The following is a 17429-nucleotide window of genomic DNA, read 5'->3' as shown; positions in this document are numbered from 1 at the left end:
TTTTTAATTGTCTGTTCTAAGTAGTGGGTTATTTGGGAAGTACTGTGGGACAAGCGGTATATCCAGTTCAATCATATTTATGTGTATATGTATATGCTACACCCAGTGGCACTTCAGGAACTTCTCCTTCCTCTTTTTTCAGGGAGCACTCCTGCTGGTACTTGGGAGTTCATAAGTGGCACTGGCTATTGAACAGGGGTGGGCTGCATGCAAGGCAAGCACTTTATCCTCTGTACTATTTCTCCAGTCTGTGTTTAGAGCAATATATGTAAGTTTCTCTACTTTTCCTCATAACAAATTACAATCTCTTTTCCAAAAAACTTTGTGAATCTTTTTCCTCCTGGAATATTTTCTTTTGATTTTGAGTGTATGGTTCAGTTATCATGGTTTGCTTTATAGTAACTTAAATTGTAGTAGTATTTTTCTATCATTGTGTTTGGCATTTATTAGAAACTGGTTGATTCAAATTAGTGATTCACACTTTGTTCATTTTCCTATTCTACCTTCACTGATTTTTAACTATATTCTACCATATTTTGGTTCACTTTCATATTTGTCCTTGTTGATTCATAGCATTCTCTGGCTTATTTATTGATATATTCACTTATACTCAACATGCATGCATATAAATAACACATGTAAACTTAGTTCTCTGCGCAGTAAATTTTATTTTTTTAATTTAAAATTTAAATTTAAATTTGTTTTAAAAATAAAATTTAAATTTTATTATTTTTAAATTTTGTTTTTTATGACTGATAAATTTAGATTTTCTGGTTATTTCAGCTTTATCTCATTTATTCCTTCTACTAAAACAGGATGTCTATATTTTAATTACTAGACTTTCTTGGGATAGGAAATATAAAACACTTCCTTGTAATCAATAGTTATCTTTTCTGTTTCTACAGTGACTTCATTAAATTATGCTGAGAAAACTATTAAATTGTTGTGCCAGGGATATAGCTGAGGTGATAGTGCATATGACTGGCATATGTCAGGCCCTGAGCTTGATTTCTGGCATTACATGATCCCCAAGGACTACAGAACAAGGTATAGTTCTGTAGCTTCTGGGAATCACTGGATGTGTTTCCATAAAAACGGAATTGTTGGATCAGAGAAATGTGTTGAGTATATGCCTTGCATGAGAGTGTTCAATCAATGGCATGCAAATGTTCCTCCAACCATTTGTAGGAGTGACCCCTGAGTACTGGTCCACAAGTAGCCCAGAGCACCATTAGATGTGACCCAAAACAAAAAAATTAATTGAAGAGGGAATATTTCCTTTATTTCTTTTTTTTGCTTTTTGGGTCACACCTGGTGATGCACAGGGGTTACTCCTGGCTCTGCACTCAGGAATCACCCCTGGCCATGCTCAGGGGACCATATGGGATGCTGGGATTTGAACCCGGGTCGGCCGCGTGCAAGGCAAATGCCCTACCCGCTATGTCCTTTATTTTTTAACTTGTACTTTAGTGTCTGTATATGTTTTAAGATTTTTAATGTTGCAGACGTAGAAATAATTTTGAACCTGTGCTTCTCAGAAAAGGCAATTTTCAAACTCTGCTAGGAGTGGTTACATTTTTCTGATTTAATAGTTTGTAGTTCTGGGGCTGGAGTGATAGCACAATGAGTAGGGCGTTTGCCTTGCAGGTGGCCGGCCCAGGTTCGATTCCCAGCATCCCATATGGTCCCCTGAGCACCGCCAGGAGTAGTTCCTGAGTATACCCCTGTGCATCGCCAGGTGTGACCCAAAAAGCAAAAAAAAAAAAAAATAGTTTGTAGTTCATGTGAGTAAAAGAGAAGTATATAGTCAGCCCTTTTGAGACTTATTTAACTACTGTTCCTCTGGGTATTTGTTGCCAATATGCCCATGAATCATAGATTCCTTCAGAATTCCCTCAGTCAACTCAGATTCTATATAAATATGCGGTTTTTATATTCAGAACCTTCTCACCCTGGGGTTAGAGCAATAAGTAGTACAGCAAGTAAGGTGCTTGACTTGCATGAGACTGCCCTGGGTTCAAACCCTAGAATCCCGTATGTTCCCCCCAGCCATGCCAGGAGTGATCCCTGAGCACAGAGCAAGGAGTAAGCCCTGAACACGGCTAGGTGTCAACCAAAGAGTAACAAAAGAACCTACTTACCCTTATAGTTTCCTGATAATATACATGTGTTATCTGAGGCAATGTCCAGGGAAGTCAAATGAGAAAATAAGACCTATTTAGAGCATCTGAGGACAGATGTCATTTCCATGATCAATTCAACTTCAAACACACACATCTGGATTTCCAAACTCATGTACTTGCATATTCATATTCCTTTCAAACTTTTCTTGTGTAGGAATTAACCTTAATGCAATTAAATATGGGTGGAAAATATTTCACTGGGGGTGAAAGTCTTATAGTAGAATCCTAGTTTTTTTTTCTTGAAATCATGAAGAGTGTTTTATGTATAGTTTTTATGTATAGTGGTAGAATAGCTGCTTATGAATGTCAAAGAACAAAAGCAGTTAAGGCATTTTGTGTGAACTGAAATTAGATGAATAAAGTATTAGGTATGAAGTGAAGGTTCATACTATATATGCATATGTATACATAGTCTGAACTAGTTAGAAGCTAACAACAAAAATCTTGAAAAATAAAAAGGAAATGCTGGCTTTCAAATTGGGGATTTAAAAAGTTATTTCAACTCCAAGGTAACAATAAAGTTCTATTAAAGCACAACATATGATACAGTAAATATAAGGATTAAAAAATACAGTCTTACATTTCATGTCATTACATTCCGACGGTAACTCACTAGAGTGTGCTTATGATGAAAGCATAAAGCAATAATCCTTTCCATAATTGTATTTTTTAAGTAACAGAGACTTTCTGGCATTGGTCATCCTTATCCTGAGTATACTCATAGCTTTGACTTTCCTCCAGTTTCCTTTGTTAACGGAAAAAAATTATCTGAACACCAAAATGAAGATAATACTTTGAATCATTTCGTAACTGTCAAATTTTCCCCGTATCACATGGTTAGGTGATTTTCACACGTGGTCTTCCTTTTTTCTTAGTCTGAAGAGGTTCTTCCTGTTCTTCCAATATGTGCATTTTCTCTGATTAGAAAGAGGCATAGTTTTCTCACTGCTGATCAATGGCTTCCATAGGAAACTATGACTTCTATGATACCAGACACTGGAAAATAGCCATGCCCAGAACACAAACTAACCCTCTCCTATACATCAGTCCAACATAACTGTTGGAATATGGAATCCCATTATTTGCGAGGCTGCTGAGTGCAGTTTTCTAAACAGACTCTGAGTGCCGCTGTTGGCCAACGCGCTGCAAGAGCTGTGCTTGGCATCTACCTGGGATTTTCTGCGCAGACAAAGAAGCGAGTTGGAAAAGAAGTGGACTCAGGGTCTCTGCTCAGCAAATCTGATTCCAGAATTCAAAATCGGATGCCTTCAAATTGGGTTCGTTGAGTTTTCTACGTGGTGGAAGGAAATAAGTTTTCTACTCGGGTGAAGCATCCCACGGCGCATCCCACGGCTGCAGCAACCATAAAGAATGGGAGGTAGGGTGAAGTGGAGGAGCTGTATCTCACAGCGGCAAGTACTTTTCCCCTTCCTGCTGCCTTTGTTCTGTGGGACCCTTTCTCAGCAGGTCCGCTACTCCATAACTGAAGAAATGCCCCGGGGCTCTGTGGTGGGAAATCTTGCTGAGGACCTGGGGTTGCAAGTCCGGGATCTATTGGCCCGAAACCTCAGAGTCAGTGCAGAGAAACAGTACTTTACTGTGAACGTGGAGAATGGAAATGTGCTTGTAAGCGACCGGATAGACCGGGAGACTCTCTGTAGCCAAAAGCCTCTGTGTGTCCTGCCCTTAGAGATTGTAGCGCAGAATCCTCTGAATGTTTTTCACATAAATGTTGTGATAGAAGATATAAATGACAATCCTCCTCACTTCCCGCAAGACTGCACTGTTTTACAAATCAATGAATTAGCAATTCCAGGAACTCGGTTTGGTCTGGAGCCTGCTATAGATGCAGATGTAGGGTCTAACTCTCTCCAGACTTACCAACTCAGCCACAATGAGCATTTCTCTCTGATGGTGAAGGACAAGTCTGAAGGCAAGAATGTCCCAGAGTTAGTGTTGGAGAAACTGCTGGACCGGGAACAGCAAAGCTCCCACATCCTGGTCCTGACAGCATTGGATGGGGGAAATCCTGTTCGAACTGGAACAGCACAAATCAAGATCGAGGTCACGGATGCCAATGATAATCCTCCAGTGTTCAGTCAGAATGTGTACAGGGTTAGCCTTAGGGAGAACTTGCCCCCAGGCACCTTCTTGCTAAGGGTGAATGCTACTGATCAGGATGAAGGCATCAATGCAGAAATCAGGTACTTCTTCAAAACACGAGACATTGGAAATATGTTTATGTTAGACCATCAAAGTGGAGAAATTAAAACCAAAGATCCCATAGACTTTGAAATTCAGAACAGCTATAGCATCAGCATAGAAGCCAGGGATGGTGGAGGGATGGCCACGGAATGTAAAATTATACTGGAAATTTTAGATGAGAATGACAATGCCCCAGAAGTAGTTTTCACCTCGGTGTCTAGTTCCATAACAGAGGACGCAGAACCCGGAACAGTGATTGCTCTATTCAAAACACATGATAAAGATTCTGGAGAAAACGGAAAGGTCACATGCTTTATTAAAGAAAAAGTGCCGTTTAGAATTGAATCTTCCGCCAACAATTACTATAAGCTTGTGACCGATGGGGCTCTGGACCGGGAGCAGGTCTCCCAGTACAATGTTACCATCACAGCTACCGATAGCGGCAAGCCGCCCCTTTCTGCCAGCAGAAGCGTCACTCTAGATATAAGGGACATCAATGATAACGCTCCAGTTTTCCAGCAGGCATCCTACGTGGTCCACGTGGACGAAAACAACCCTCCCGGCGCCTCCATCGCCCAGGTCAGCGCCTCAGACCCCGACCTGGGCGCCAACGGCCACGTGTCCTACGCCATCGTGGCCAGCGACCTGGCGCCCCGCGAGCTGGCGTCCTACGTGTCGGTGAGCGCGCACAGCGGCGTGGTGTTCGCGCAGCGCGCCTTCGACCACGAGAAGCTGCGCGCCTTCGATCTGACTCTGCAGGCCCGCGACCAGGGCGCGCCCGCGCTCAGCGCCAACGTGAGCCTGCGCGTGCTGGTGGGCGACCGCAACGACAACGCGCCGCGGGTGCTGTACCCCGCGCTGGGGCCCGACGGCGCGGCGCTCTTCGACACGGTGCCGCGCGCCGCGCAGCCCGGATACCTGGTCACCAAGGTGGTGGCGGTGGACGCAGACTCCGGACACAATGCCTGGCTGTCGTACCACGTGCTGCAGGCCAGCGAGCCCGGACTCTTCAGCCTGGGGCTGCGCACGGGGGAGGTGCGCACTGCGCGCGCCCTGAGCGACAGGGACGCTGCGCGTCAGCGCCTGCTGGTGGCGGTGCGCGATGGGGGTCAGCCTCCCCTGTCTGCCACCGCCACGCTGCACCTGGTCTTCGCGGACAGCTTGCAGGAGGTGCTGCCTGATCTCAGCGATGAGCCTAAAGCGTCTGACCCTCAGGCTGAGCTACAGTTTTACCTGGTGGTGGCCTTGGCTCTCATTTCAGTGCTCTTCCTCCTGGCGGTGATTCTGGCCATCGCTTTGCGACTGAGAGGCTCTTCCAGGCTGTCCAACCGGGGTTGTTTTCAGTCGGGCCTGTGTTCTAAGACTGGACCAGGGTTTTCTCCGGGCTACAACGAAGGAACTTTGCCTTACTCCTACAACCTGTACGTTGCTTCCAATTCTCAGAAAACAAGTTTTAACTTTCTCACCATGTCACCAGAAATAGTCCCACCACAAGATCAAAATCTTTCCAATGAAGCCGTTTCGGTAGTAAATGTCACTGAAGAGAATGATGAGTTAATGTCTAAAGGGGTCACTTCTGTTCACGTGAGTTTCAATGAATGTTTTTTATTTGTAAATGTGCTTGATTTAATTTTCAGACCAATATTTTGGTAGGAAAATTTTAAGCAGACAGTATCTAGGTTTCTTTGTCCTTTCTCAGAACTTTCTATTCTTGTTGGTCTGCGCCAGTACCTTCCCTTTTAACTCTAATGTTGTGAAATATTTTGACAGTCTTTCTCTTGCATTCTTTAAACACACAAAATTTCCTTCACTATGTAAAATGCGCATTATGATTCTTCTGCTATTTAAACAGTTTTAACTGAAACCTAGATGTTTTCTTTTTGTAGGTGTTTCTCATCCCCAGAACATCAGTATTTTGAGTATACAATGCTTTATTCTTTATACTATCACAGAAGAAAATGCCTGAGAAAAGGCTTTAAGGATAAGGGCATAGGAATGACTTGATGACATCCAGGTATTAACCAAGGATTCTGTGAATTCCACTGAATAAGCCAATTTTATATCCAATCTTTTCTCAGAGCTATCTGTAGATTTACTCCCAATTTAAGACATATAATTGGAGGTACCACAGGTATAGTACAGGAGGCAAGGCATTTACCTTACATGTGACCAAGCCCTGTCTAATCATGGCACTACATATGGATCCCAAGCACTGCAGGGGTCACTACTGAGCTCAGAGCCAGAAAAGAGACCCTAAGCAATGCAGTCTATGGCCCAATTTCTACAAAATAAAATATATAATTAGAGAGCCAGAGGGGTGACTCAAGAGACTGAGCGCATCTTGGTATGCAGGAGATCTAGGTTTGATCTCTGACACCTCATGCTCTTCCAAACACCTTGAGGAGTGACCTCTGAGCCTTGAGTCAGAAATAGCCTTCTGGTGATTGGGAAAATGGGGACAATAGTGGAGGGAAGGCCAACATGGCAGTGGGATTGGGGTTGGAATATCAAATGCAAGTAACAAATGTATTATGAACAACTTTGTAAACCATGGTGTTTAAATAAAGTGGAAAAAAGTAGATGTAGCCTTCCCTCCCCAGCACCACCAGGAATGGCCTCAGAACAAATATCTATATTATAGGTATGACTTGATAATGACATGCTTGTCCTTAGACTCTAATTATTTACACACATGAAAACACAACTGAGATTTTTCTTATATATTCATGGGTTTCCAATTTTTTTTTTTTTGCTTTTTGGGTCACACCTGGCGATGCACAGGGGTTACTCCTGGCTCTGCACTCAGGAATTATCCCTGGCCGTGCTCAGGGGACCATATGGGATGCTGGGATTTGAACCCGGGTCGGCCACGTGCAAGGCAAACGCCCTACCCGCTGTGCTATCTCTCCAGCCCCGGGTTTCCAAATTCATTACCAGTATTTCTCAGTAACTGGAATTAGGTTTATGACACCCCAGAAAGGCAAGTTCATAATAGTCTTTGGATTACTCACTTACTACCTTGAAATACATTTGAAATATAATATTCTTTTGAAATATAATTTGTAAGTAAAGTTGTGAAATACTAGCCTTATTTCCAGTAACTTTCAGTTGAATGCTTACATTTTTGAATGCTTACATTTTGTTCTGAAAATGTTAAGGTATGTATTTCACTTGACAGCCTTCCCAATGTGATTTTGTTAATGTATACAATGATATTTCCTATTTTTCGATTTACACATTATCATGAAAATGTTTAATATTCAGTATTGACAATCTGTTAAAATAGTTCTTCCAAATTTTTAGGCAAGTTTAAGAATACATTAAAAGGGGCTGTAGCAATAGCACAACAGATAGGGCATTTGCCTTGCACGCTACCGGCCCCTGTTCGATTCCCAGCATCCCATATAGTCCCCCAAGCATAGGAGTAATTCCTGTGTGCATGAGCCAGGAATAACCCCTGTGCAATGCCAGGTGTAACCCAAAAAGAAAAAAAAAGAGTACATTAAAAGATTTGCCCCCAAATTATAACTAAGTGGGAAAAGCTTAATATTGTATTACATTTACTAAACTACTAGGGAAATATCCCGTTAGAGTTATGTTGGGTGTGTGTGTGAAGTGAGTGATAAAGCAGGTCCACTGAAATTATAAGTTAAAATTTATATAGAAACTTCAAAATCACTTAAAACCTCGTTGGGAAAGTAGAATACACTTACAGATAATCTCAAAGTGGTTGTGTATTAAGATTATAGGAAATAAAAAGTTACTGAAATCTGGATTAAAACAACTACTGTGAGCCCCACTTCCATCAGTACTTGAAGAACAGTAGGTGGAGCTATTTAAGGACTAAAACCCCAAAGTCCTTCCTGGAGTCCAATATTGTGCAGTTATTGGTTAGGACTCTAAGCGCCGCTGTTCACCAATCGCGGAGAGAAAAGCCGAGATGGGCTTGTGGCGCATGCTTCCCTAGCACAAAGCACGGAGAGATAAAAACTAATCATCTCCTCACTGAGAAGAAACCTGGCGGAGGGGCTCCTGTCCCCATCCCCCAATTACTGGATTCCGAGGACGGAGGAGCTGCTCCTGACTTCAGTGGTCAAAGGAAGACCTGGAAACAATCCACGAGAAAGTGACCATGATTTCTGCGCAGTCGCACCTGGACCGTAAAGGGCTGGTCTTGCTGGGAGTTCTTCTGGGAATTCTGTGCGAAACTGGATGCACCCCAATCCATTATTCAGTTCCCGAGGAGCTGGAGAAGGGCTCTCGGGTGGGCAACATCGCCAAGGATCTGGGATTGGAACCCCGGGAACTCGAGGAGCGCGGAGCACGCATCGTCTCCAGAGGTAGGACGCAACTTTTTGCTCTGAACCCGCGCAGCGGCAGCCTGGTCACGGCGGGCAGGATAGACCGGGAGGAGCTCTGTACGGGGGCCAGCAAGTGCGAATTAAGTCTGGAGATTCTGATGGAGGATGGAGCGAAGATATATGGGGTGCTGGTAGAAGTGAGGGACATTAATGATAATGCGCCCTACTTTCGGGAAGGTGAATTAGAAATAAAAATGAGTGAAAACGCGGCCACTGGAATGCGATTCCCCCTTCCCCACGCTTGGGATCCGGATATCGGAAAGAACTCTCTCCAGACCTATGAGCTCAGTAGCAATACTCACTTCTCCCTGGACGTGCAGAGTGGAGCCGATGGGAACAAGTACCCAGAGCTGGTGCTGGAGCGCGCCCTGGACCGCGAGGAAGAGGCGGTCCACCACCTGGTTCTCACGGCCTCTGACGGAGGCGACCCAGTGCGCACGGGCACCGCGAGCATCCGCGTGATGGTTGTTGATGTGAATGACAATGCGCCGGTGTTCGCGCAAACTGAATACCATGTAAGCGTTCCGGAGAATGTGTCCGTGGGCACCAAGTTGCTAGTGGTAAATGCCACCGACCCTGATGAAGGAGCCAATGCGGAAGTGACGTATTCCTTCCGGTATGTGGACAGCAAGGCTGCCCAGGTTTTCGAACTTGATAGTAATTTAGGGACGATTTCAACAAAAGGAGAGCTGAACCATGAAGAGTCAGGATTCTATGAGATGGAAGTACAAGCAATGGATAATGCAGGATATTCTGCTCGAGCCAAAGTACTGATCACAGTTTTGGATGTAAATGACAATGCCCCTGAAGTAGTTGTCACTTCTCTCTCCAACTCCATTCTGGAAAACTCTCCCAGAGGCACATTAATTGCCCTTTTAAATGTGAATGATCAAGACTCTGGGGAAAATGGACAGGTGATCTGCTCCATCAAAGGGAATCTCCCCTTTAAATTAGAAAAATCTTACGGAAATTACTATCGTTTAGTGACAGACACACTCCTAGACCGAGAACTAGTTCCCAGCTACAACATCACTGTGACCGCCACTGACAGAGGAAGTCCCTCCCTGTCGACTGAAACACACATCTCACTGAATGTGGCAGACACAAATGACAACCCTCCTGAGTTCTCTCATGCCTCTTACTCTGCCTTTATACCAGAGAACAACCCCAAGGGGGCATCCATAATCTCTGTGAGCGCCTATGACCCCGACTATGGGGCGAATGCCCAGGTCACTTATTCCCTGGTGGAGGATACCCTCCAGAGAGCACCCCTGTCCTCCTATGTCTCCATCAACTCAGACACAGGTGTCCTGTATGCCTTGTACTCCTTTGATTATGAGCAATTCCGAGACTTAAAGTTACAAGTGATGGCATGTGACAGTGGGAATCCTCCACTCAGCAGCAATGTGTCCCTGAGTCTCTTCATTGTGGACCAGAACGACAATGCACCAGAAATCCTACACCCAACACTACCCACTGATGGCTCCACTGGGGTGGAACTAGCCCCCCGATCCGCAGAACCAGGCTACCTGGTGACCAAGGTGGTGGCAGTGGACAGAGACTCAGGCCAGAATGCCTGGCTGTCCTACCGCCTGCTCAAGGCCAGCGAGCCAGGGCTGTTCTCCGTGGGGCTGCACACAGGCGAGGTGCGCACTGCTCGCGCCCTGCTGGACAGAGATGCCCTCAAGCAGAGCCTGGTGGTGGGGGTTCAGGACCACGGGCGGCCCCCTCTGTCAGCCACGTTCACGCTCACTGTGGCCATCGCAGATAGCATCCCTGATGTGCTGGCCGACCTGGGCAGCATCAGTGCCCCTGTCCAGCAGGACGACTCAGACCTCACTCTCTACCTGGTGGTGGCAGTGGCCGTGGTCTCCTGTGTCTTCCTGGCCTTTGTCATCGTGCTGCTGGCGCTCAGGCTGAGGCGCTGGCATGCGTCGCGCCTGCTGCAGGATTCTACAGGCGGCTTGGCTGGCGTGCCCCCCTCGCACTTTGTGGGCGTGGACGGGGTGCGGGCTTTCCTGCAGACCTACTCACATGAGGTGTCGCTGACTTCGGACTCACGCAAGAGTCACCTGATCTTCCCACAACCCAACTACGCAGACACGCTCATCAGCCACGAGAGCTGTGAGAAAAGTGAGCCCCTCTTGGTGTCAGGTGATTCCGCATTTTCTAGAGATAATCATGCATTAATTCAGGTGGGTTTATAAAAACTTATGAGTTTTGAATAAAATATATGTTCAAACTTTATATAAAGCAAATACTATTAAATTCATACATGTGTATATACATATATGGCAGACATCAAAGACAACCCTACCACCTCCCCTTTTACCTACTTATGACATTTTAAAATATATTTATGTACTATAAACATATATCTACTTTGTATTTTTAATGTTTTATATAATTTTATAGTTTGAGTTACCAACTATTCAACTCTTCTGAATTTTAATTGATGCACTATTGGCCACAAAACTTTTATGTTGCATATCTGATCCCAATTTATCTGTTTAAAACACATTCTTTTTGTTTGTGCATGTATATGTGTTTTGGTTTGGGAGCCATACTGGGTGTTGCACAGGGCTTACTTCTGGCTCAGTGCTCAGGGTGGGTAACACCACATCCAGTAACCAGGGACTGAACCAGGGCTGACCGAATGCAAGGCAAGCACTGTACTTTCACTTCAGCCCCAAACACATTCTTCTTTAGGGAATAAATATAATAAGTATATATTAATTATTAAATAGATTTTTAATTAATGAGATAGTGTAGAGGCAGACTGGGGGTGGTGGGAGGGAATCTGGGGACATTGATAGAGGGATGAGTGTTGGAACATTGTATGACTGAAACCCATTTATGAACAACTTTGTAACTGCGTATCTCATGGTGATTTAATTTTTAAAAAATTAATGGGGGACTGGAGTGATAGCACAGCAGGTAGGGCGTTTGCCTTGCACGTGGCTGACCCAGGTTCAATTCCCAGCATCCCATATGGTCCCCTGAGCATCGCCAGGGGTAATTCCTGAATGCAGAGGCCAGGAGTGACCCCTGTGCATTTCCAGGTGTGACCCAAAAAGAAAAAAATTAATGGGACAATTATAAGTTACCAGAAAATGAAATTAACAGAAATTAACAAAATGTGCTTTGTTTCTTTTGAAGTGTTTTCATTCTTTCTGGTCATTAGGAAAGCATATGTTTATTATTTCTTGTTTTTTGGGTTTTGAGTTTTGGGGCTACACTTAGCAATGCTCAGGGTTTACTCCTTGCTCTGTGCTCAGGGATCACTCCTGGTGGGCTCAGGGGATCGTATGTGGTGCCAGGGATCAAACCTGAATCATCCTTGCTTGTGGTACTATCTGTCTGACCCTTATCTTTTCTTCTTGACTGAAGTAATTTCATTTCATGATCTCAAATCATTTATAAAATTTGCAAGTGTGGTGAGTCATTTTGTTACTTTGACTTTCTCACTGAAATACGCAATCAATATGTTTTATCGTGAAGAAAGACTCAAAAGTATACCCATGTTATAGATTTTGGGAAGATAATGTCTGCCTGTTTCCAGGTTAGATTTTACCCATTTTACCCAATTAATTATTTTTAAATATTCCTTTTAACAGATTATAAATATATTCTTGATGTTGCGGTGGGTGGAGGATTTGTACCTACTGAGATGCTAGGAGCAGAGCTGGGGAACTAACTTAGGAACTCCTTCACACATGCAACTCATGCCCTCTGCCGTTTAGTCTCTTCCTTACGCCCTTCCACTAGTGATCTTAATAACTCTGAGGAAGTTTAAAAATTAAATTTACATTTCACGGTATCACTGTCATCCCGTTGTTTGTCCATTTACTAGAGTGGGCACCAGTAACGTCTCTGTTCCTCCGAGCCCTGAGATTTTAGCAGCCTCTCCTTACTCTTTCCCAATGATTGGAGGTTCTTTCAGGGTCTGGGGAATGAGACCTATCGTTACTGTTTCTGGCATATCGAATACGCCATGGGTAGCTTGCCAGGCTGGAGCATGGTGGTGGTTAGGTAGTGGAGGTTGGCTGCCGGGGCTTGGTCCCTTGGGGCTGGGAGGGTTCTCACCCGCCCCCCTCTGGGTACCCTGAGTGAAAACAGCCTGGCCCTGTTCAAATGTTAAATGTTAAACAATTAACTTTGAGTGCATTTTTGGAAATTTATACTAATTTTTCTTACATTAAATTTCCCATAATTTTCACAGATATGTAAATTTTTCTCGAAACTGTATAGATACTGTTTCTTGAGATTCTTATGCTTTATTGTAGAATATTGAATAGAAAATGAATATTATCTTTGAGAAAACATTGAGAAAATTAATATTATTTATGAGAAAACATTGCTGAAATCTGTGAGAAGCTTGGTTTCTTTCTCTTTTTTGGTCACATCCAGCTGTGTTCAGGGCTTATTTCTGTCTCTGTGCTAATGAACCACTTCTGGCAGTACTCTGGGGACTACATATTGCATAAGCAAAGCAAGCACCTTAACCCCCGTACTATCTTTTCAGATTCATGAGAAACTTGGTTTCATTTGATGAATTCTGTAATGGAATATAGCACTGTCGTCCTGTTGTTCATCAATTTGCTCGAGCGGGCACCAGTAACATCTCCATCGTGAGACTTGTTGTTACTGTTTTTGGCATATCAAATGTGCCATCGGTAGCTTGCCAGGCTCTGCAGTGCAGGCAGGATACTCTTGTAGCTTGCCGGGCTCTCTGAGAGGGAGGGAGGAATCGAACCTGGGTCAGCCGCGTGCAAGGCAAACACCCTACCCGCTGTGCTACACACATATACTAAAATTGGAACGATAAAGAGTAATGGAATATAGCATAGCATAAATCCTTATTTTATTTTATGCTTTGGAGCCACATACAGTGGTGCTCAGGGTAAGTTACTTCTGGCTATGCAACCAGTAATTACTCTTGGTGGTGCTCAGAGACCCTATGGGATACTGGGGGTCAAAACCTGGTCAGCTGAGCAAGCGCCCTACCTACTGTACTACTGCTCCAGTTAAATCCTCATTCTTTTCTCTTTGTTTGTTTTCTTTCTATTTTTTTAAAAATACAATAGTAGTATGGTAGTTGGCATATAGAAGAAACCACAATGGCAATGATAGTTGGAAATGATCACTGGATAAGAACTGCATGCTGAAAGTAGGTAAAGGAACAAACATGATAACCTCTCAGTATCTTTATGGCAAACCATATGCCCAAAAGGAGAGGAGAGGAGAGAGAGAGAGAGAGAGAGAGAGAGAGAGAGAGAGAGAGAGAAGTGCCTGCCATAGAGGCAGGCTGGGCAGGTGGGGGGAAGGAAACTGGGTTCATTGGTGGTGAGAAATGGAAATGTACAGTGATAGAGAGATAGATATTGGAACATTTTATGACTGAAACCTGAGCATGAACAGCTTTGTAACTCTATCTCACAGTGATGCAATCATAATAATAATAACAAAATAACTAGTTTGCCAGAAAAAATAAATAAAAAATACATTAGTGGATAAGAGCAATAGTACAGCAGGTAAGCCATTTGTGTTGCCTGTGGCTAATGTGGGTTCAATCCCAGGCACCGCATAGGTGAGCCCAGCAGGAGTGATCCTTGAGCACAGAGCTAGGAATAAGTCCTGAGAACTTCTGGGTGTTCCCCCTGACAAAAAAAACTAAATAAATTTAAAAAGAGGAAAGAATATTGTGTGGTTTTATTTGTCTACGTTTTAAAAAAAGTTTTTGAGTTTAACTAAAAGTGCACACATTATATTGATATTAAGTTCTAAATGAAATTTAAAAATGGAGTTTTCTAAATAATATTCAGAGCTGGAGAGATAATACAGGGGATAGGAAGCTGATCCCAGTTTGAGCCTTGATACTGCATGGCCACCTGAGAACTGCCAGGAATGAAACTTGAGCCTAATCCCCCCAAAGTAATAATATTGAGGAGACTAGAGGGCAACCTTCTGTTCTCTTGTAAAAGTTTTGACAATATAATATGACCAGATCTCATATAGCAGCCAATTAAAAATGGAAAAACATAACACAATAGAAACTTATGTGGGAAGTTAGTCTACGATGGTCCCATTCTGCTGGTTTCTGTTTATTTAAATCCCTTTTTTCAAATTTTATTGAATCACCGTGATATTTAAACTCTCTTAGGGACAAATTATTAAGAGCTAGAGCAATGAATTGTGATGGCCCCTAGTTTATGTCTCAAATAACAGTATTCTCAACTATGCTTCTAGTTGGGAACAAACAGGTTCATTAAATAATTGTTGAGTGAATAAACAAATGTATATATGCTGGGCATTACCTAGTATAAGTATTCTAAGACAGAAAATAACAATTTTGCACTGTGGTAAGTAGTAATTGTATCACCTTGAACAAATTACTTAGTATCTTTCTTATTTAACAAAATAGAGCTAAAATATATAATTTGAAGATTTCAATGGTGAGTACTAGTAAAAACATATAACTCTTCAAGTTATGTATTTAATTTATGATAGTTTGATTTTGAGCCGCAGCCAACAGTGCTCAAATACTACTCCCAGCTCGGTGCTTGGGAGGTCACTCTCAGCAGTGCTAAAGATACCAGGCAGTGTCGGTAATCTAACCCAGTTCTGAGGAAGCCTGTGATAAGGTCTACCCTAGTCTGAAGACCAGAAGGCTTCTTTTAGGAAGTGATATTGAGTATGGATTATCAAGTATGAGTATAAGTTAGCTCTGTAACCAGGAAAGTAGTCTCTTGGGAACTCTGGTAGTGGTGACAGCAGTGACTTTGAACACAAAACACATAAATGTCTGGACTGGAATTAAAGCCTTGCATGTGATCTACTCCAGTTCAATCCCTGGCACCTCATAGTTTCTCAATCTATCAGGAGTGACCCCTATCATAGAGCTAGGAATAGTCCATGAGCACCAAGCTTATGGCCCTACCAAGAACACAAAACATAATATAAAATACTGGATCAGATATGACCATGGGCACAGTTTAACTTATAATTTGACAATGAGTGGTTTTAAGATCACTGTCACTGTATCACTGTCATCCTGTTGTTCGTCAATTTACTTGAGCGGGCACCAGTAACATCTCTATTACACTCAGCCCCAAGATTTTAGCAGCCTTTCCTTACTCGTCTTTCCCAATGATTGGAGGCTCTTTCAGGGTCAAGGGAATGATACCTATTGTTACTGTTTTTGGCATATCGAATACGTCACGGGTAGCTTGCCAGGCTCTGCTGTGTGGGCGGGATACTCTCGATAGCTTGCCGGGCTCTCCGTATATCTTTTACTGTATTTGGAATATGAATACACCATGGGGAGCTTGCAGGGCTGTCCCAGGCGGGCAATAGACTCTTGGTAGCTTGTCAGGTTCTCCAAGAAGGAGAACAAGGCTATTAGATGTCTAATGTCTCTTCCAGGAGCTTGGTCTTATGGTCTCTGGATGTTTGCCGTTGGTGGGATTACATGGCGCTGGGGGCAGTTTGTGAGTGTGGCTGCCAAGCTACTGGAAAATGGGGGTCTGGATGGAGAAGGCTTAGTCCCAATCTGAGCAGGCTTTTAAGCAGGTTTTAAGATAAACCAAACAAATAATTATCTCTCACTAATTTAAATTATATTTTTGTTGCTAAACACATAGTTGTGTATTCTTTTTTTTTTTTGGCTTTTTGGGTCACACCTGGCGATGCACAGGGGTTACTCCTGGCTCTGCACTCAGGAATTACCCCTGGCCGTGCTCAGGGGACCATATGGGATGCTGGGATTTGAACCCGGGTCGGCCGCGTGCAAGGCAAACGCCCTACCCACTGTGCTATCTCTCCAGCCCCAGAGTTGTGTATTCTTTCGTTTTTTCCACATAAACATTTTCTTATATCACTGTTACTATTCATAAAGTTTTTTGCTATATTTTTAAAATTTAGGTAATACATATTCGATATGCTAAGTACAGTAACAATGATGGGTCTCATTCCTTTTATCCTGAAAGAACCTCCAATGCAGCACCGCTGGGAAGAATGAGTAAATTTTAGGCTGCTAAAATCTCAGGGCTAGGACGAATGGAGACATTACTGGCACCAGCTCGAGCAAATCGATGATCAATGGAAGACAGTGATAATTATATATATATAATTATATATAATATATATATAATTATATATATAATTATATATAAAGTGCTGAGAGGAGCTATATATATATATATATATAGTTTGTTGGGGGTTTTTTGTTTGGGGGCCACATGCAGTGATGCTCAGGGGTTACTCCTGGCTCTGCACATAGGAATCATTCTTGACAATGCTTGGGGGATCAGATGGAATTCCGGGGATCAAATCCAAGTTGGCTGCATGCAAAGCAAGCACCATACCTGCTGTACCTGCTCTGCCCCCCAAACTATATATTTTAGGGCACAGTGGCATACCTCTTCATAATATTTTACTAATGGGTAACCACTACCAAAGTGCTAATATTTCTCCACTGAACACTACTGAACTTGATGATAATATTATTGAACCTCCCCTCTTCCACATCACCTCTGCTCTCCCAATCTGGTTATCATAGTTCGGTGGTTTGAGTCCAAGAGTTTGTTTTCATTTAGTTATGTCTGTTCATTTGCTTTGCTTATGTATATCTAACGTAATCATTCAATATTTGTTCTATCCAAAGAACACAGAAACACTT

The 17429-nt window shown here is 43.1% G+C and overlaps 1 protein-coding gene across 20 annotated transcripts in view; it reads left to right on the top strand.

Annotated features, from left to right (window-relative positions):
* LOC101549287 (protocadherin gamma-C5) overlaps nucleotides 1–17429 on the top strand; it is a 190173-nt gene that overhangs the window by 107506 nt on the left and 65238 nt on the right. The window contains exon 1 of one of the 20 annotated variants that reach the window (XM_055142245.1): nucleotides 3359–5972. The exons of 18 other annotated variants lie outside the window; for them this stretch is intronic. In XM_055142245.1, coding sequence (XP_054998220.1) covers nucleotides 3555–5972 — 2418 coding nt within the window. In that variant the 5' untranslated portion in view covers nucleotides 3359–3554. Of the gene's footprint in view, nucleotides 1–3358; nucleotides 5973–8365; nucleotides 10945–17429 lie in introns of those variants that run through there. One more of the 20 variants, XM_055142241.1, reaches the window with a different exon arrangement.

Source organism: Sorex araneus, chromosome 6, assembly GCF_027595985.1.
Source record: "Sorex araneus isolate mSorAra2 chromosome 6, mSorAra2.pri, whole genome shotgun sequence".
NCBI lineage: Eukaryota > Metazoa > Chordata > Mammalia > Eulipotyphla > Soricidae > Sorex > Sorex araneus.
This window is presented reverse-complemented; position numbering and strand designations above follow the sequence as displayed.